Source organism: Bufo gargarizans, chromosome 4 (assembly GCF_014858855.1).
Source record: "Bufo gargarizans isolate SCDJY-AF-19 chromosome 4, ASM1485885v1, whole genome shotgun sequence".
In the NCBI taxonomy this organism is placed as follows: domain Eukaryota; kingdom Metazoa; phylum Chordata; class Amphibia; order Anura; family Bufonidae; genus Bufo; species Bufo gargarizans.
Window position 1 is genome coordinate 294,083,004 of NC_058083.1, and position 14,770 is coordinate 294,097,773.

The 14,770-nt window shown below is 44.1% G+C and overlaps 2 protein-coding genes across 3 annotated transcripts in view; one reads left to right on the top strand and one right to left on the bottom strand.

Annotated features, from left to right (window-relative positions):
* LOC122933775 (protein ALP1-like) overlaps positions 1 to 14,770 on the top strand; it is a 104,973-nt gene that overhangs the window by 36,083 nt on the left and 54,120 nt on the right. The gene's annotated exons all lie outside the window — the stretch shown is intronic.
* HDAC2 (histone deacetylase 2) overlaps positions 1 to 14,770 on the bottom strand; it is a 63,729-nt gene that overhangs the window by 13,627 nt on the left and 35,332 nt on the right. For both annotated transcript variants that reach the window (XM_044288776.1, XM_044288777.1), the window contains exons 6-8: positions 11,426 to 11,567; positions 5,506 to 5,598; positions 5,311 to 5,419 (exon numbers count right to left, since the gene is read on the bottom strand). In XM_044288776.1, the coding sequence (XP_044144711.1) occupies positions 5,311 to 5,419; positions 5,506 to 5,598; positions 11,426 to 11,567 (344 nt within the window). The remainder of the gene's footprint in view (positions 1 to 5,310; positions 5,420 to 5,505; positions 5,599 to 11,425; positions 11,568 to 14,770) is intronic.

Consider the following 14,770-nt stretch of genomic DNA (forward strand, 5'->3'; position numbering starts at 1 on the left):
GCTGGCCCCCAATAGAACAGTCCTATCCTTGTCCGTAATGCGGACAATAATAGGACATGTTCTTTTTTTTTTGCGGAAAGGACATCTGGAAACACAAAGCACACGGAGCACACAGAAGACCATGGGTAGACTCCTCCTTTCAGCTATACCTCTCCTGCAGACACTGAGCTAATCAGTTTTAGCTTAGTGTCCGTAGGAGGCAGAAATGTTTTCCTGCAGGTCTGCCAAAGATTTTTTCCTTTCTTACTTTTCTGATCAGACTACAGGCGGCCTCCAACCACCTGTTTTCCCCACACCAGTGGTCCCTTAAGCCCGCTGTCGTTCCCCACCTCTGGAAGACCAGGAGGAACAGTGGATCTCAAATCCTCTGTTAGCCACCAGCTACAGTATCACCTTGCTGCTACTTCTGAAAGTCCCCCTGTTACTAGTGTAGCCTCCCTCCCCAAGGGGCAGCACACTGAGGAAGGTGACACTGCTGGAATCGGGGTGGGCAGAAACCGTCTAGGTAAGTATTACCTATCTTTCCCTCCCAGGGGTTAACCTTCCTCCCCTCCTCCGTGTACTGGGTTCGAGGGGATAACCTTCTGTTGGGTCCCCTTCTCCAGTGTTCTCTAAAGCGAACACAGTAAAATGTTATTTTTTTTTGTGTCAAAACCTTGGCCTCTCACCGGCCCCCTCACCTTCCTCCAGGCCCGGCAGTACTCCAGCGCTCACAGGCCTCTCTCTCACTGGGAGTCGTTATGCCCATTCCCGGCTTCCTCTGTTCGGGGGGGGGGGGGGGGGGGGCAAGATCCCCCTGACACTCCCGCTCCCTCCATGCGCTGCTCTCCCAGCCGGAAGTTCTTTAGGTCGGCCCCACCTGTACCCAAGGCCCCTCTCTGCAGCCCACTGAGCTCGACCCCTAACCTACTTAACCCCTTCCTTGCCTCAGTGCTTCTGCGTCTGGGGGAAAAATAATTACCTATCGCTCTTAAAAGGGTTGATAGGCGTGGGGCTGCATGTTATACACACAGCTATTATTATTAACCCTTGGAGCTCCGGTACTATTTTGGGTTTTTCCATCGCCTGTGACCAGCTTGTTATCTTAGTGCCTCTACAGCTACAGCGGAGCCAGTGGCGCAATGGATAGGCGGCATGCTCGCCCTACCACTAGCTACTTACGACTAGGATACTGTACATCCTGTAGCATTACCCTCTTCCATAGTCTGAGTACTTGCACTGTCACTGGATACTGTACAGTCTGTAGCATTACCCCCTTCCATAGGTGGAGTATTTGCACTAGCACTAGATACTGTACAGCCTGTCGCATTACCCTCCTTTCATAGGCGGAGTACTTGCACTACCACGGTATACTGTACAGCCTGTAGCATTACTCTCCAACAAAGGCAGAGTACTTGCACTACCTCTGTATACTGTACAGCCTGTAGCATTACTCTCCAACAAAGGCAGAGTACTTGCACTACCTCTGTATACTGTACAGCCTGTAGCATTACTCTCCTTCATAGGCGGAGTACTTGCACTAGCACTGAATACCGTACAGCCTGTAGCATTGCCCGCCTTCCTTAGGCGGAGTAATTCCACTTCCACTGGATACTGTACAGCTTGTAGTATTACCCTCCTTTCTTAGATGGAATACTTGCACTACCACTGGATATTGTACAGCCTGTAGCATTACCCTCCTTTCTTAGGCGGAGTATTTGCACTACCACTGTTTCCTATTCATTCTGTATCATTGCTCTTTATTCATAGACCGGGTATTTGCATATGGGACCCTATACATCCGGTAAGAAGGCCTCTTTCCGTAGGCGGAGTATTTGCTTCACCAGTGGATACTGTACAGCCTGTCACATTACTCTCCTTTTATAGGCAGAGTACTAGCAATACCATTGGATACTGTACCTCCTGTACCATTACCCTCCTTCCATAGTCAAAATACTGGCACTACCACTGGATCATATATTCCCGGTAGCATTGCCCTCCTTCCATACTGGGTGTATTTACACTTCCACTGGGTACTGTGCATTCTGTGACATTATTATTCCATGGAGTAATTGCGCTACCACTGGATCCTATACAGACTGTAGCATTACTCTCTTTTCTTAGGCGCAGTAATTACACTTCCACCGGAGACCATATGTCCTGTCGCATTACCCCTTCCGCAGGCGGAGTAATTGCACTAATTCTGGTTATCTTCTGTCTGGTTGGATTTCCACCTTCTATAGGTGGACTAGTTGCACCACAATCGCATACTGTAGATCCTGTTGCATTACCCTCCTTCTATTGACTGAGTAGTTGCACAACCAGTAGTGCCTGCCCTACCAGTGGACCCTGTACATCTGTCGGGGTTCGCTCTGTCAACGGAGTAACTCTACTACCACTGTAAACGGTTTATCCTGTTACATTATCTGTCTTTCTTAGGTGGAGATGGGTACCACAACTGCATAATGTAAGATCCTGTAGCATTACCCTCCTTCCATCGGCGGGTAGTTCCACAACCAGTAGTACTTGTTCTAACAGTGGATACTGTACATCTTGTCAGGCTCCCTTCTTTCCATAGGCAAAGTATTCTAACTACCTCTGGAATCTTCCGCCCTATCGCATTCCATCATGTTCCAAGGGTGATCTCCTTGCTAGACAGAGACAATCTTACCTCTGTCATATGGGGTATTTTGGCACTACCACGGGATACTGTGACTACTTTCACAATACGCTATTCCTCAGGTAGTCATTGTACGGATTTGGGTTGGGCGCCTACGTGGCAGTCTCTGTCTTTTCAGGGTGTTGACCCACTACATGCCTCTCCTCGTGCTTTGAGTCCCCATGCAGAGCATTCTAATTTTGTTGCTTTTCCTTGGCACGCACGGCGTCCACACTCCTCGAGTAGGGGTAACGTCTGCATGGGTTGCCAGTTTTCGTATTGCGCTACCAACAGTTCATGTTGGCTACGGCTGTTTGACCTCATTTTCAGGTGGAGTCTCCCCTCTGGAGAGGCCATGGGTGCTGGCCATAGACTTTTGGGCTACTCCTGTTCCGTGGCTACTACTGTGTGACCCCTTCTAAGGGGGAGTTTTTTGTGTTCGTCCTTCAAATGCCGACCGTCACGGGTTCTGGCTTACAGGAGACATTGTCAGTGGGCACTGCACGGGAGAATCGTGCCGCATCCCCTTCCTCTATGTGGGGTATCGATCCTGGCATTTTGTGTGGTTTTCTGCAACACATTTACCAGGCATGGTATGTATGGTGCTCCTGAGGCACTGGCTGATAGGTTCACCTATTCCTTATGGTGCTGGTCAAATGCCCATACCAAGCCATGCTAGTGGTGATGGGTTTGCTCACTGCTGGTAGGCACTAGTGCTGTTTTATGTACCTGGTATAACCTACCAATTTCTGTGGCGCTGGTTTAGCACCTTGTTCTTCACATGTGTCACGGTCCCTCCCATGACAGAGGTGAGAAGATCTGAGAGACTGGCGGCACGTGAGGGTATCTGACAGTCTGTTTTCTCCTTGCAGTGTTGTTGTTTGGTAATCACCACACCTCTTGTCAGGTGCAGCTTGTGGTCATTACTGAGGCTCTATTTAGTTCTGACTCACACTGCTTACCATGTGGTTGATATTTCTTGCTGGAGTTGGTTGAGCTGGTGTGTTGTTCCTTTGGATCTCCTGCTCCTCCATTCTTCTTTAAGCCAAGTGCATGTTGTTGTTCGCTTGTGTTTGTTTTCTAGGCCTCAGGGAGACGCTGGTTCCTTTATCTGGGAAGGAACCAGTAGTCTTGTTCCCTGCCACCACTCCTAGGAATTTCCAGGGTCTCCAGGGCTAAAATTCTGGTATATGAGTATTTCTACCTTCAGGGTTACTCATATTGGCAGGAGTCAGGGAGAGGTCTAGGGATTTCTAGGGAGGTCACCATCCCTTTCCCTTAGCTTTGAGGCCTAGACTCCATTCTATTTCAGTCTGTGTGTTATCTGGTGTTTTCCCCACCCTGTTACCTGTGACAACATGTTGTGCATTGCCTCTACCATCTGCTATGGTGACAGCATCAGCGTTCCCTCCTTGTGGAAGTTTGGGTATGCACTTATCCAGTTTGTCTCCGAGTTGTCTGCACTGCTTTCTTTAGCGGGTGCGGCGGTCATACTGTCCTTGTTGTCACCACTTACACTAGTTCCCTACTGAACTGTATCAGCCTCTTCTACTTCTTCCCTTCTGCAAGGCGAGTAGTCGCACCTCATCAGATACTGTTTCTGCTTGCTCGGTCAGTTTCCATAGCCGTTGGGTTCTTGTAGACCCCCTTTCTGCTGGGGAGTATCTGCGTGGGTAGTATGGTTCAGTTACCATTTTTTCCTGGGACTTTGTGGCGTTCAACATCGGCACTCCCTTCCTGGTGCAGTATTTATCCCACATCTGGTTCCGGTCTGGCTGTTTCGTACATTCCTCTCATAGCCTCCTTCTCTTCTTCTTTAGGCGGAGTTGGTCCGCAGTGGCGGCAGATAGTGTCTGATGGGTTTACGCAACTTTTATGTTTTCAGACATGTAGGTTGCTTCTACCCGTTCCCTTGGCCTCGGTACTTTTTCTTTAGCTTCCAGTTAGGTTCGCCAGTTCAGGCAGCCTTCCGTAGGTATCAGACAGCTTCTCTCTTCTCTTGTTATGGAGCTTAAGGTCCTCTCCATGTTTCTGCTTACCATGGTCATTCTCCTTGAGGAACATTCTTATGAGACAAACCCCTTAGCACTAGGTCTAAAGGGAATTTTTTTTTATCCCGGAGGACACTTTTCCTACCAGGTTACTCCCCAATTTTTTGGGGTCGGTTCCACTGCCTTGCTCCCATTGTGTCTCTTCTCTCCCTCAATATTCTTTTCTTGTGGGCCATGGTCATGCCTGACATCCAGATTCTCTGGCCATGATTTGTTAATAGTTCTACTGGAGTGCTCTTCTCCTTTGACAGCCTGGTATGGAGTTGTGGGTTGTCCCCTTCTGACACCTCTACTTCTTCCCTCATGGGGGGGCATGATTTTTCACGTCCACGTCACATGTTTGATAAATTGGTCTTATCCTTAAGCCTAACACTTTTGTCTAGAAAAGCTACTCCAGTTTTTATACTCCACCCTCCACCTGGAGTGAGACTGCAACTTGTTTTTGCAACTTTCCCAACCATATTTCAAAACTGGAGTAAGTGGTGTAAAAATGCAAAAAGTCAAGGTTTTTTTCTCATGCGAGCCCAAAGTCACAAAAGCCCCATTTTGCAACTTTATGAAGCCAGAATTCTGGAGTGCAGGCATAATAAATCTAGGCCTATGTTTTCAGTCTTCGATTACCTTTCACTGTTAAATTGAAACATCCAAGGCGATCCCCAGACAATGAATCGGCTCCACACTGTAAGACCACAGCACTAGGCTGGTACATTTCCATCACTTTTGATATGATCTACAGAATAACCATATGAATGTTAATAGCATTCGTCACATGTAAAGACAGAACATGAAGGATCAGTCACTACACAATATACTCACTGGTTTGAATATCTGTCCGTAAGATTCATCATCTATCCCATCCCTCATTGGGAAATTGACAGCATAATACTTTCCTTTACCAGCCCCGATATCCTAAAAACAGAAATCAGAATAGAAAGGCAGCAGAGACTGGTTCACAGGAAAACTTAAAGGCCATGTACACCTTTGGGGGCATTCTTTTAAAATTATTATTGCATTGTACTCCTTTGAGCTAAAATTTTTTTTTTTTAATTGGCCTTCATAAAAAATTTGGAGCCCTTTTCTTTGTACAGGGCTGAGATTTTCTAGTAGCAGGATATGTATTTTTACCGTGTTCTAGCTCCTTATAAAACACGCATTATAGCTCAATTCCTATCTTACTGATAAGAATGTGCCTTAAATGAGTATTACACTCACCGGCAATCCAGTTTCCTGGAAGTCTCAATGACACCACATCCTGAGACTGACTTCCTCTGATAGGACAGGAAAAACACACAGAGGTTTAAATCCCACACCTTTCCCTTCAACACCAGTGTATTTACAACGTAACCAGGATAAAAGAGATAATACATTACTTAGAAAAACAAAAAAATGAATCAATGTACTAAAATAAATGGGTGGGAAGTATGTGGTGTCATGGGGACTTCCAGGAAACCGGATTACCGGTGTGTGTAATACTCATTTCCCTAGTCGTCTCCATGACACCACATTTTGAGAAATAAAGAATATTTCAGGGGGGGACAATAGCACAAAGGACTTTCCTTCCAAAGGCCATGTCTTCGCTAGAAAAAACATCTCGCTTGTAATGCTTGGTAAAAGTATGTATTCTTTTCCAAGCTGCTGTCCTACAAATCTGTTGTAGAGAGGCTGACTATCTCTCTGCCAAGAAGCAGCAATGCCCCTTGTAGAATGTGCTCTAAGTAAAGGAGGGGCTTCCCTTCCAAACTTATAGGCTTCTGAAATAGCTGTTCTTATCCAGCGGGAAATTGAACTTTTTGCCACCCTTTTACCTCTATTTGGTCCGCAAAATTGAACAAAAAAAGTTCTTGTCAATTCTCCAATCCTTTGTCATTTCTAGATACCTCTAGTCCTCTACACCAGATACCTCTACACCAAGAGGCAAATTTCCTACAAACTTTTAAATAAACCTTGTTTGTATTTTGTTTCCTGCTAAGGAGTAGGGTGGAAACCACTTTACTAGATAACCCCATGCTGAGTGACTTTAGAAGTGCAAACCAGTTCCTCTTGGGCCAGAAGGGAGCCACCAATATCAAGGTACATTTCTCTAGGACCTTGGGAATTAAAGGTATAGGCGGGAATGCGTATACTAGGAGAGATGTCCAGTCCTAATTGAAAGCATCCGCCGCTGTTTGGCGATCTCTTGGGTTGAGAGAGAAAAATTGGTCTACTTGGCGATTTTTTTTCGGGAGACGAAAGGGTCTATTGACGGTTTGCCCCACTTTTTTATCAACTGGAATGCTTCTGGGCATAATGTCCACTCCCCAGGATCCAGAACATGATGGCTCATGTAATCTGCCTCTATATTGAAAATATTTTGTTTGCTAGACTCTGAAGTGGATGGTGTCTCGTCCCTCCCCGATACTGAATGAAGGATACTGCTGTTGAATTGTCCGAATAAATTTGAATATGACAGTCTTTTGATAAATGCGATGTTTTCTTCAGAGCTTCCCAAATTGCTAGTAGTTCTCTGAAGTTCGAGGATTGTTATCTTATTAGGAGTGGCCATCTGCCCTGATTGGGGGCTGTAGTTTAGCAGGAAACCTAACCCTGAAGACTAACAGTTGTGATTATAAGGGGACGCTCCTGCTTCCAGTATATTCCCTTCTCTAGATTATTGTCTATGAGCCACCACTTTAGGACATTTTTTTACATTTTCGTCTAGAAAGATCTGTTTCTCTAGGGTCACCTGTGACCAGTTCCACTTGGATAAAACATTTTTTTGAAGGGGTCTTAGATGGAATTGAGCCCAAGCGACTGCCGGGATACATAATGAGACTTCCGAGAATCTTCATTGCTGTTCTCATAGAGAAGAATCTCCTCTCTTAATTCTCTTATCTGGCTTTTCAATTTCTCTATTTTGATCAAAGGCAGAAATGATTTCTGAGACACCGAATCTAAAGATATCCCTATAAACAGTTTTCGGCTGTTTGGGGAAAGATCTGATATCACTAGAAGATCGTCCAGATACGAGAAAACACCGATTGCTTTTTGTCCTAGTGCCGTTACCATCTCCGCCATGATCTTGGTGAATACTCTCCTAGGTGTTGAGGAAATTCCGAAGGTGAGACATACAAATTGATAATGTTGGATGTGACCCCTCCTGCGTATTGCAAATCTTAGGAATATTCTTGATGTTTTGTGTATCGGTATATGGTAATAAGAATCCCTTAAATCGATTGAGGCCATTACTGCTTTCCTTTTTTATTAATTTTACTGCTGATCTTAAAGTTTCCATCTTGAACTTTTGATATGTAACATGTTTGTTCAAGAGTTTTAGATTTATTATAATTCTGGGCTTCCAGTTTTTTTCCACTAAGAATAGGCGAGAGTAGTGACCCTCTCCTAGCTGATCTTTTGGGACAGGTTCTATTGCTCCTAATTTTAGTAAATCTTCTATGCCTGTCGTTAAGGTATCTTGTTGAGAGGGGAGGGGGAGTGGTGATAAAAAAAAATTCTGGAGGGGAAGACTGTAACTCCACATGGAAACCCTCTCTTATGAGGTTTAATATCCATGAATTCGATGTAATTTGCTCTCAAGTTCTTGAAGGGGTTCTGCACTTTGTTTAAAAGTGACGATCTATCCTCTGAAACGGAGCTTAGACATGCCCAGGCCAACCCTTGGTTTAAGAAAAGCTGCCGTAGCATCCTAGGTTTTCCTTAGTAGGCTCTCTGCTTTCCTCTGCATAGGATCTTTAAGTTGCGCTGAATCTTCAAATGGTAGGGCGGTATGTTTAGCTACTTTAGCCACGGGAGGGTCTACTCTGGGAATGGATTCCCAATCGGTGCAATCCTCATTGTTAAAAAGATAGCGCCTCTTGGTGCCCCTGGGAATGAAAGATCCTTTATCTGGCTTCTCCCATTCGGACTTAATTAACTTCTGAATTTTATCTAGAACTAAGAATACAGATTTCCTCTTTTCCCCCAGCCTCCAAATATCTCTTCCTGCACTGACCTAGGCTTTTTAGACACTTTGATCTGAATTGTGGCTCTAATCACCTTTATAAGCTCATCAATGTCACCTGGATTAAATAAGAACCGTTTATATTCGTTATCTTCATCAGAAGATGCATGTTTTTTCATATGTTTCGGCGCCTGAGCCTTCCAAAATGTCAGAATCTGAGTCAGACACCGGATTGCGACTATCATGGATGATTTGAGGAGGGTTAGGGGGAGTTGGATCCTGGGCAGCTAGTGCGGAAACTAGAGGATTCAGCTTTTACAACATTAGAAGTACATTCTTTACATAAGGGTTTAGCTCCTGTGCTGGGTAAACGCTTATAACATACTCCACATTATGTCGTCTTTTTTGGAGCTGAAATTGTAAGGGAGAGAAGAATCAGCTAACCAGGGAAAGGGGGTGGTACACCATATGCCTGATACCAGGCTACTAACAACTCCTGGATTTGATGCAGGCTCGCCTCCAGAGCCCAGTGTGATAGGGGCACTCATCTGAAAAAAACGCTCCCGTCCGCCACAGACACTGTATTGTTCCTCCCCAGTGGAAGGGATTGTGCTGTCCGGACGCCATTGAGCAGGTCCTGCGGCCTTTTATGCTTCCTGTGACCTGCCTGGAGATGACGTCTGGTCCCGCCCCCAGGATCTAACATCACACGCTGGTGGTGTCCGGAGGGAGCACATCACAGTGTCACTCCGGCCGCCATCTTTCTTCCCCACTGCATGAAATCCGCCTGGACCGCTGCAGGGGGATCTTTGCATGTGATAGCAACAGTCTGCGTTCGTGCACAGGCCACCAGAGGAGGAGGGAGAGCCACACTGTGGATCCGACCTCGGCCTGCATATGTGTTTAACACATGGGCCCCAAAGAACCTCAATGCACCTCTTCTGCTTCCTATCCTGTTAGGACAGGAAAACACTGGTCATAAAGGGGAAGGGGTGGAATTTAAACCTCTCTGTGTTTTTCCTATCAGAGAAAGTCAGTCTCAGGATGTGGTGTCATCGAGACGACTAGGGAAATAAGTGTTTATGACCTTTTAGGAATTTAGAGATGAGGGTTATTAGATGACCGGGACAAAGTGAAAGTAGGATTTACACAGCTAGACAAACAGTTAACCCTGTGACACAGAATGGCCGAATATTTTTAATAAAGACCAATTGAAAAAAAGATTTTTAGCCAAGAATGAGTAAAATGCAATTATAAAAAAAAATTGTCCTCGAAGGCGTACATAACGCTTAAACCACGTTTCTAAGAGTTTAATATTGATGACCTATCACTAGTCTAAGTCTTCAATATCAGATTGGCTGGGTTCCAACATTCGGCCCTGCCACACTAGAACAACGTACGTTCGTTACAGAGCCATAACAGCTATGATAGATCAGTTTTCAAACTAAAATCACAAGAAATACAGATTGATCCCATTCCAGTAATTTTGAACACAAAAGCATTGCAGACAATGCCAGTTTTGGTGTCAGAAACACTAGAGCCCATACCAGACAGACAAAATCACAAGGGGGATTTATTAATGCTCTATGGCAGTTTTATGGGAAAGAAAAGTCACATATCTCCATTTTGTGCTAAATCTACAACTCGATGGGTGTGGAAGTGGCCTTACATGGCTCAACACATACCTGCACCAGAAAACTGCAGTAAATACCACAGGAGAGATGCACACCAGCTCCATACTGGCATAGATTTCAATTTCTGGTGCATGGCCTTTCCGAGATGCACCACAATTATTAAGAATTTTGGTGCCCTGGGGGGACCCTACAGGGAAACTTCACAAGTAGGCCGATGACTAGGGGGCTCCCAACCATGGTAAGTAATTATCCAACGCTCCCCTCCCGACTCTTGAATTTAACTGTATTGCCATCCTCAGGCAACTAGAGTAGGAGGACAGAACGTGGCAGCTAGCCACCACAGAGGGGCAGTTTTTTGGAAAGTATTTTGTGATGTGGTATTAGGCTCTGCTCTGGTATTATAATGTGCTGCAATATGATATTGCTGGCCCTGCCTACTTGTGTTGACCCTGCCTTTTGTCAATTTGTGCCCCACTACAAAATAAGGCCACTTTTACTATTATTTTTTTCCAGGGCCACTGTAAGTTCCCAGTCCATCCCCGATGGTGCCTCTTAGGCTACTTTCACACTGGCGTTTTGCCTTTCCGTTTGCGAGATCCGTTCAGGGCTTTCACAAGCGGTCCAAAACGGATCAGTTTTGCCCTAATGCATTCTGAATGGAAAGGATCCGCTCAGAATGCATCAGTTTGCCTCCGTTCCGTCTCCATTCTGCTTTGGAGGTGGACAACAAAACGCTGCTTGCAGCTTTTTGGAATCTGTCTGACGAAACTGAGCCAAACTGATCCGTCCTATCACACAATGTAAGTCAATGGGGACGGATCCGTTTTCTATGACACAATCTGGCACAATAGAAAACGGATCCGTCCTCCATTGACTTTCAATGGTGTTCAAGATGGATCCGTCTTGGCTATGTTAAAGATAATACAAACTGATCCGTTATGAACGGATGCAGACAGTTGTATTATCTGAAAGGATCCGTCTGTGCAGATCCATGACAGATCTGCACCAAAAGCGAGTGTGAAAGTAGCCTTACAAAAGTGTATTTTTTTATTTTTATTAAGACTAGTGCAAAAAACGCCTGTCTGAATATATTCCTCCCCCAAGAGCTTTGTGAAAACAAATTGACAAGGCAATATAATTTAGACTTAGTCATTTCTATACATACTCTGAGATCTCCAGTGCCTGGGAAATATTCCCCATATTTATGGAAAGAAACAGTCATGACACGGTCAGTGGTATAAAATGCCTCTTCAACACCATCACCATGATGGATATCAATATCAATATACAACACTCTTTGGTGGTACCTAAAAGAAAAAAATTTATTTGACGCAATATGAACCAGCAATGTAGGAACTATTAGCACATAAAACCCTAAAATATCTACAGTTAATGTTAATGTGGTAGTCCAGGACTTCTACAGGTGAAACTCGAAAAAGTAGAATATCGTGCAAAGTTCATTTATTTCAGTAATGCAACTTAAAAGGTGAAACTAACATATGAGACTCATTACATGCAAAGCGAGATATTTCAAGCCTTTATTTGTTATAATTTGGATGATTATGGCTTACAGCTTATGAAACCCTAAAGTCACAATTTTTAGGTGCCCTTCGCTCAGGTGGTATGGATTAATTAGCTGACTAGAGTGTGACACTTTGAGCCTAGAAAATTGAACCTTTTCACAAAACTCTAATTTTAAGCTACATAATGCAATTCCTTTTAATTTGCATTAGGCCTCATGCACGCGACAGTATTTTTTCACGGTCCGCAAAACGAGGTTCCGTTGTTCTGTGATCTTTCTGTTTGTCTTCCTTGATTTTTGGAGGATCACCAGACATGAAGGAAAGTGAAAAGAAATCTAAGTCAAGTTTGCCTTGCAAATGATAGGAAAAAAACAGACGCGGATGACAATCTTGTGTGCCTCCGTGTTTTTTCACAGACCCATTGACTTGAAAGGGTCCGCGAACAGTTGTCCGTGAAAAAAAAATAGGACAGGTCATATGTGTTTTTGACGGACTGGAAACACAGATCACGGACGACAAACGGTGCATTATCCGAGTTTTCAACAGACCTATTGAAAGACAATGGGTCCGCAGAAAATCACGGAAACGGAACAACAGACAAGGAACACAACGGTCATGTGCATGAGGCCTTACTGAAATAAATGGACTTTTGCACGATATTAAAAAAAATTCAGTTTCACCTGTATATTGATGACCTGTCCTCAGAACTTGTCAGTCATAGCAGCTATGCTAGCAGAAAATAAAAGTTTCCGATACGTTGCCTTATCCAAATTGCGCTGCAGGTCCTTTGGCGAAGTGGGTAAAATTCACACTGTCACTCTTTGCGTTATCCGGACAGCGCTGCTTACAACTCCTCAGGAGGTAATCTTTCCAAGGTTAGGGCCAGAGGCACTTTCAGACGTAGGAAAACATCGGATCCACACCACTCATTCGATTCATCAATGGACTGTTCTGTGGATCGTCAGAGGTCGCACGAATAGTGAAATACCATCGGCCAAGGGTAACTCATAAAAGGTTTATTATACTCACAAGTATAGCGGCATAAAAAGCATATCACAAGACACTGAATATCTCTCGTGTTCCACCCGACCCGGGTTTCGCTCATGCTTCGTCAGGGGCGAACACCCCACCCGCTCCCAAGCTGCCTTTTAGCTCCACATACGTCCCATCCCCCCACAGACACAAAACACCATTATATAAAAACATACATAAAATGTATAAAACATCTCTAACTGAACAATCTCTAGCAGTTCATTTCTCATTAGTTTAATAAAACCTATTTTTTTTTACCAGCAAATCGCTCAATCTATACACCTGCACCAGCTGAAGTAATGAAACCTCATTACCACCATTCATATAGACCACCGCCAGTATGTTCATTCAGGAATCTCTTCCCGTCTCTGATTCACGATCACGTCACTACTTGCGTCCAATCAGAGATTACCGCATCCTAATCACATGATGCAAATTCTCCAATCAGCATCTATTCATCTCTTCATTCATTGACTACTGGATCCCTCCCTCCAATCCGGGTATCGTATTCTTTGTATTTTATCGCATACTCACTTCTACTCATACCACAGTAGAATCTCTTCTCTATTGCTTACTGGATATTACATTTTATATCGCCATTTCCAAAATGACTCCTTGAAGTAATAGCCCAGAACATATGCGTCACTTCAAGCACGGTTTAAAATCAAAGTCTATATTTAACCCCTGCGGTTGTAATGTCGCAAGCTTATATATCCAATCTACTTCACAACGATTTATTTTAGCAACTGGATCACCACCCCGCCAATGCCGTTTTACCAGTTCCACCCCCACAAACTTCACACCCTTTGTTTGTTTTTTGTGCACTTTTTTAAAGTGTAGGGGGACGCTATGGGTCTCTAAACCTTTTTTGATATTGCGAATATGTTCTTGTATCCTTGTCTTCAGTTTTCTCATTGTCCGACCCACATACTGGAAGCCACAAGGGCGCTCCAACAGGTAGATGACCCCCATGTGTTCGCAAGTGATCTCACCTTTAATCTTATATTCCAGTTTTGACTGTCTATTCGTCTGTTTATCCTCTTTGCTCCTATTCCTACATGCAGGGCAGAAGCTACACCATGTGAATCGATTGCTATTTTTCTTCACGGTCTCTTTTTGAATATGGCTATGCACTGAGTAGTTGAGTATACTAGGGGCTCTTTTTAATATTATAACCGGTTGGTCAGGGATCATATTCCCCAGTACTGATTCATTATTTAACACCCTCCAATTTTTCTTAATCGCATTCCTAATACATCCAGCGTTCACATTATACTGCGTTAGATTTTCGCTTTACTTTTCTAATGCAGTATAATGTGAACGCTGGATGTATTAGGAATGCGATTAAGAAAAATTGGAGGGTGTTAAATAATGAATCAGTACTGGGGAATATGATCCCTGACCAACCGGTTATAATATTAAAAAGAGCCCCTAGTATACTCAACTACTCAGTGCATAGCCATATTCAAAAAGAGACCGTGAAGAAAAATAGCAATCGATTCACATGGTGTAGCTTCTGCCCTGCATGTAGGAATAGGAGCAAAGAGGATAAACAGACGAATAGACAGTCAAAACTGGAATATAAGATTAAAGGTGAGATCACTTGCGAACACATGGGGGTCGTCTACCTGTTGGAGAGCCCTTGTGGCTTCCAGTATGTGGGTCGGACAATGAGAAAACTGAAGACAAGGATACAAGAACATATTCGCAATATCAAAAAAGGTTTAGAGACCCATAGCGTCCCCCTACACTTTAAAAAAGTGCACAAAAAACAAACAAAGGGTGTGAAGTTTGTGGGGGTGGAACTGGTAAAACGGCATTGGCAGGGTGGTGATCCAGTTGCTAAAATAAATCGTTGTGAAGTAGATTGGATATATAAGCTTGCGACATTACAACCGCAGGGGTTAAATATAGACTTTGATTTTAAACCGTGCTTGAAGTGACGCATATGTTCT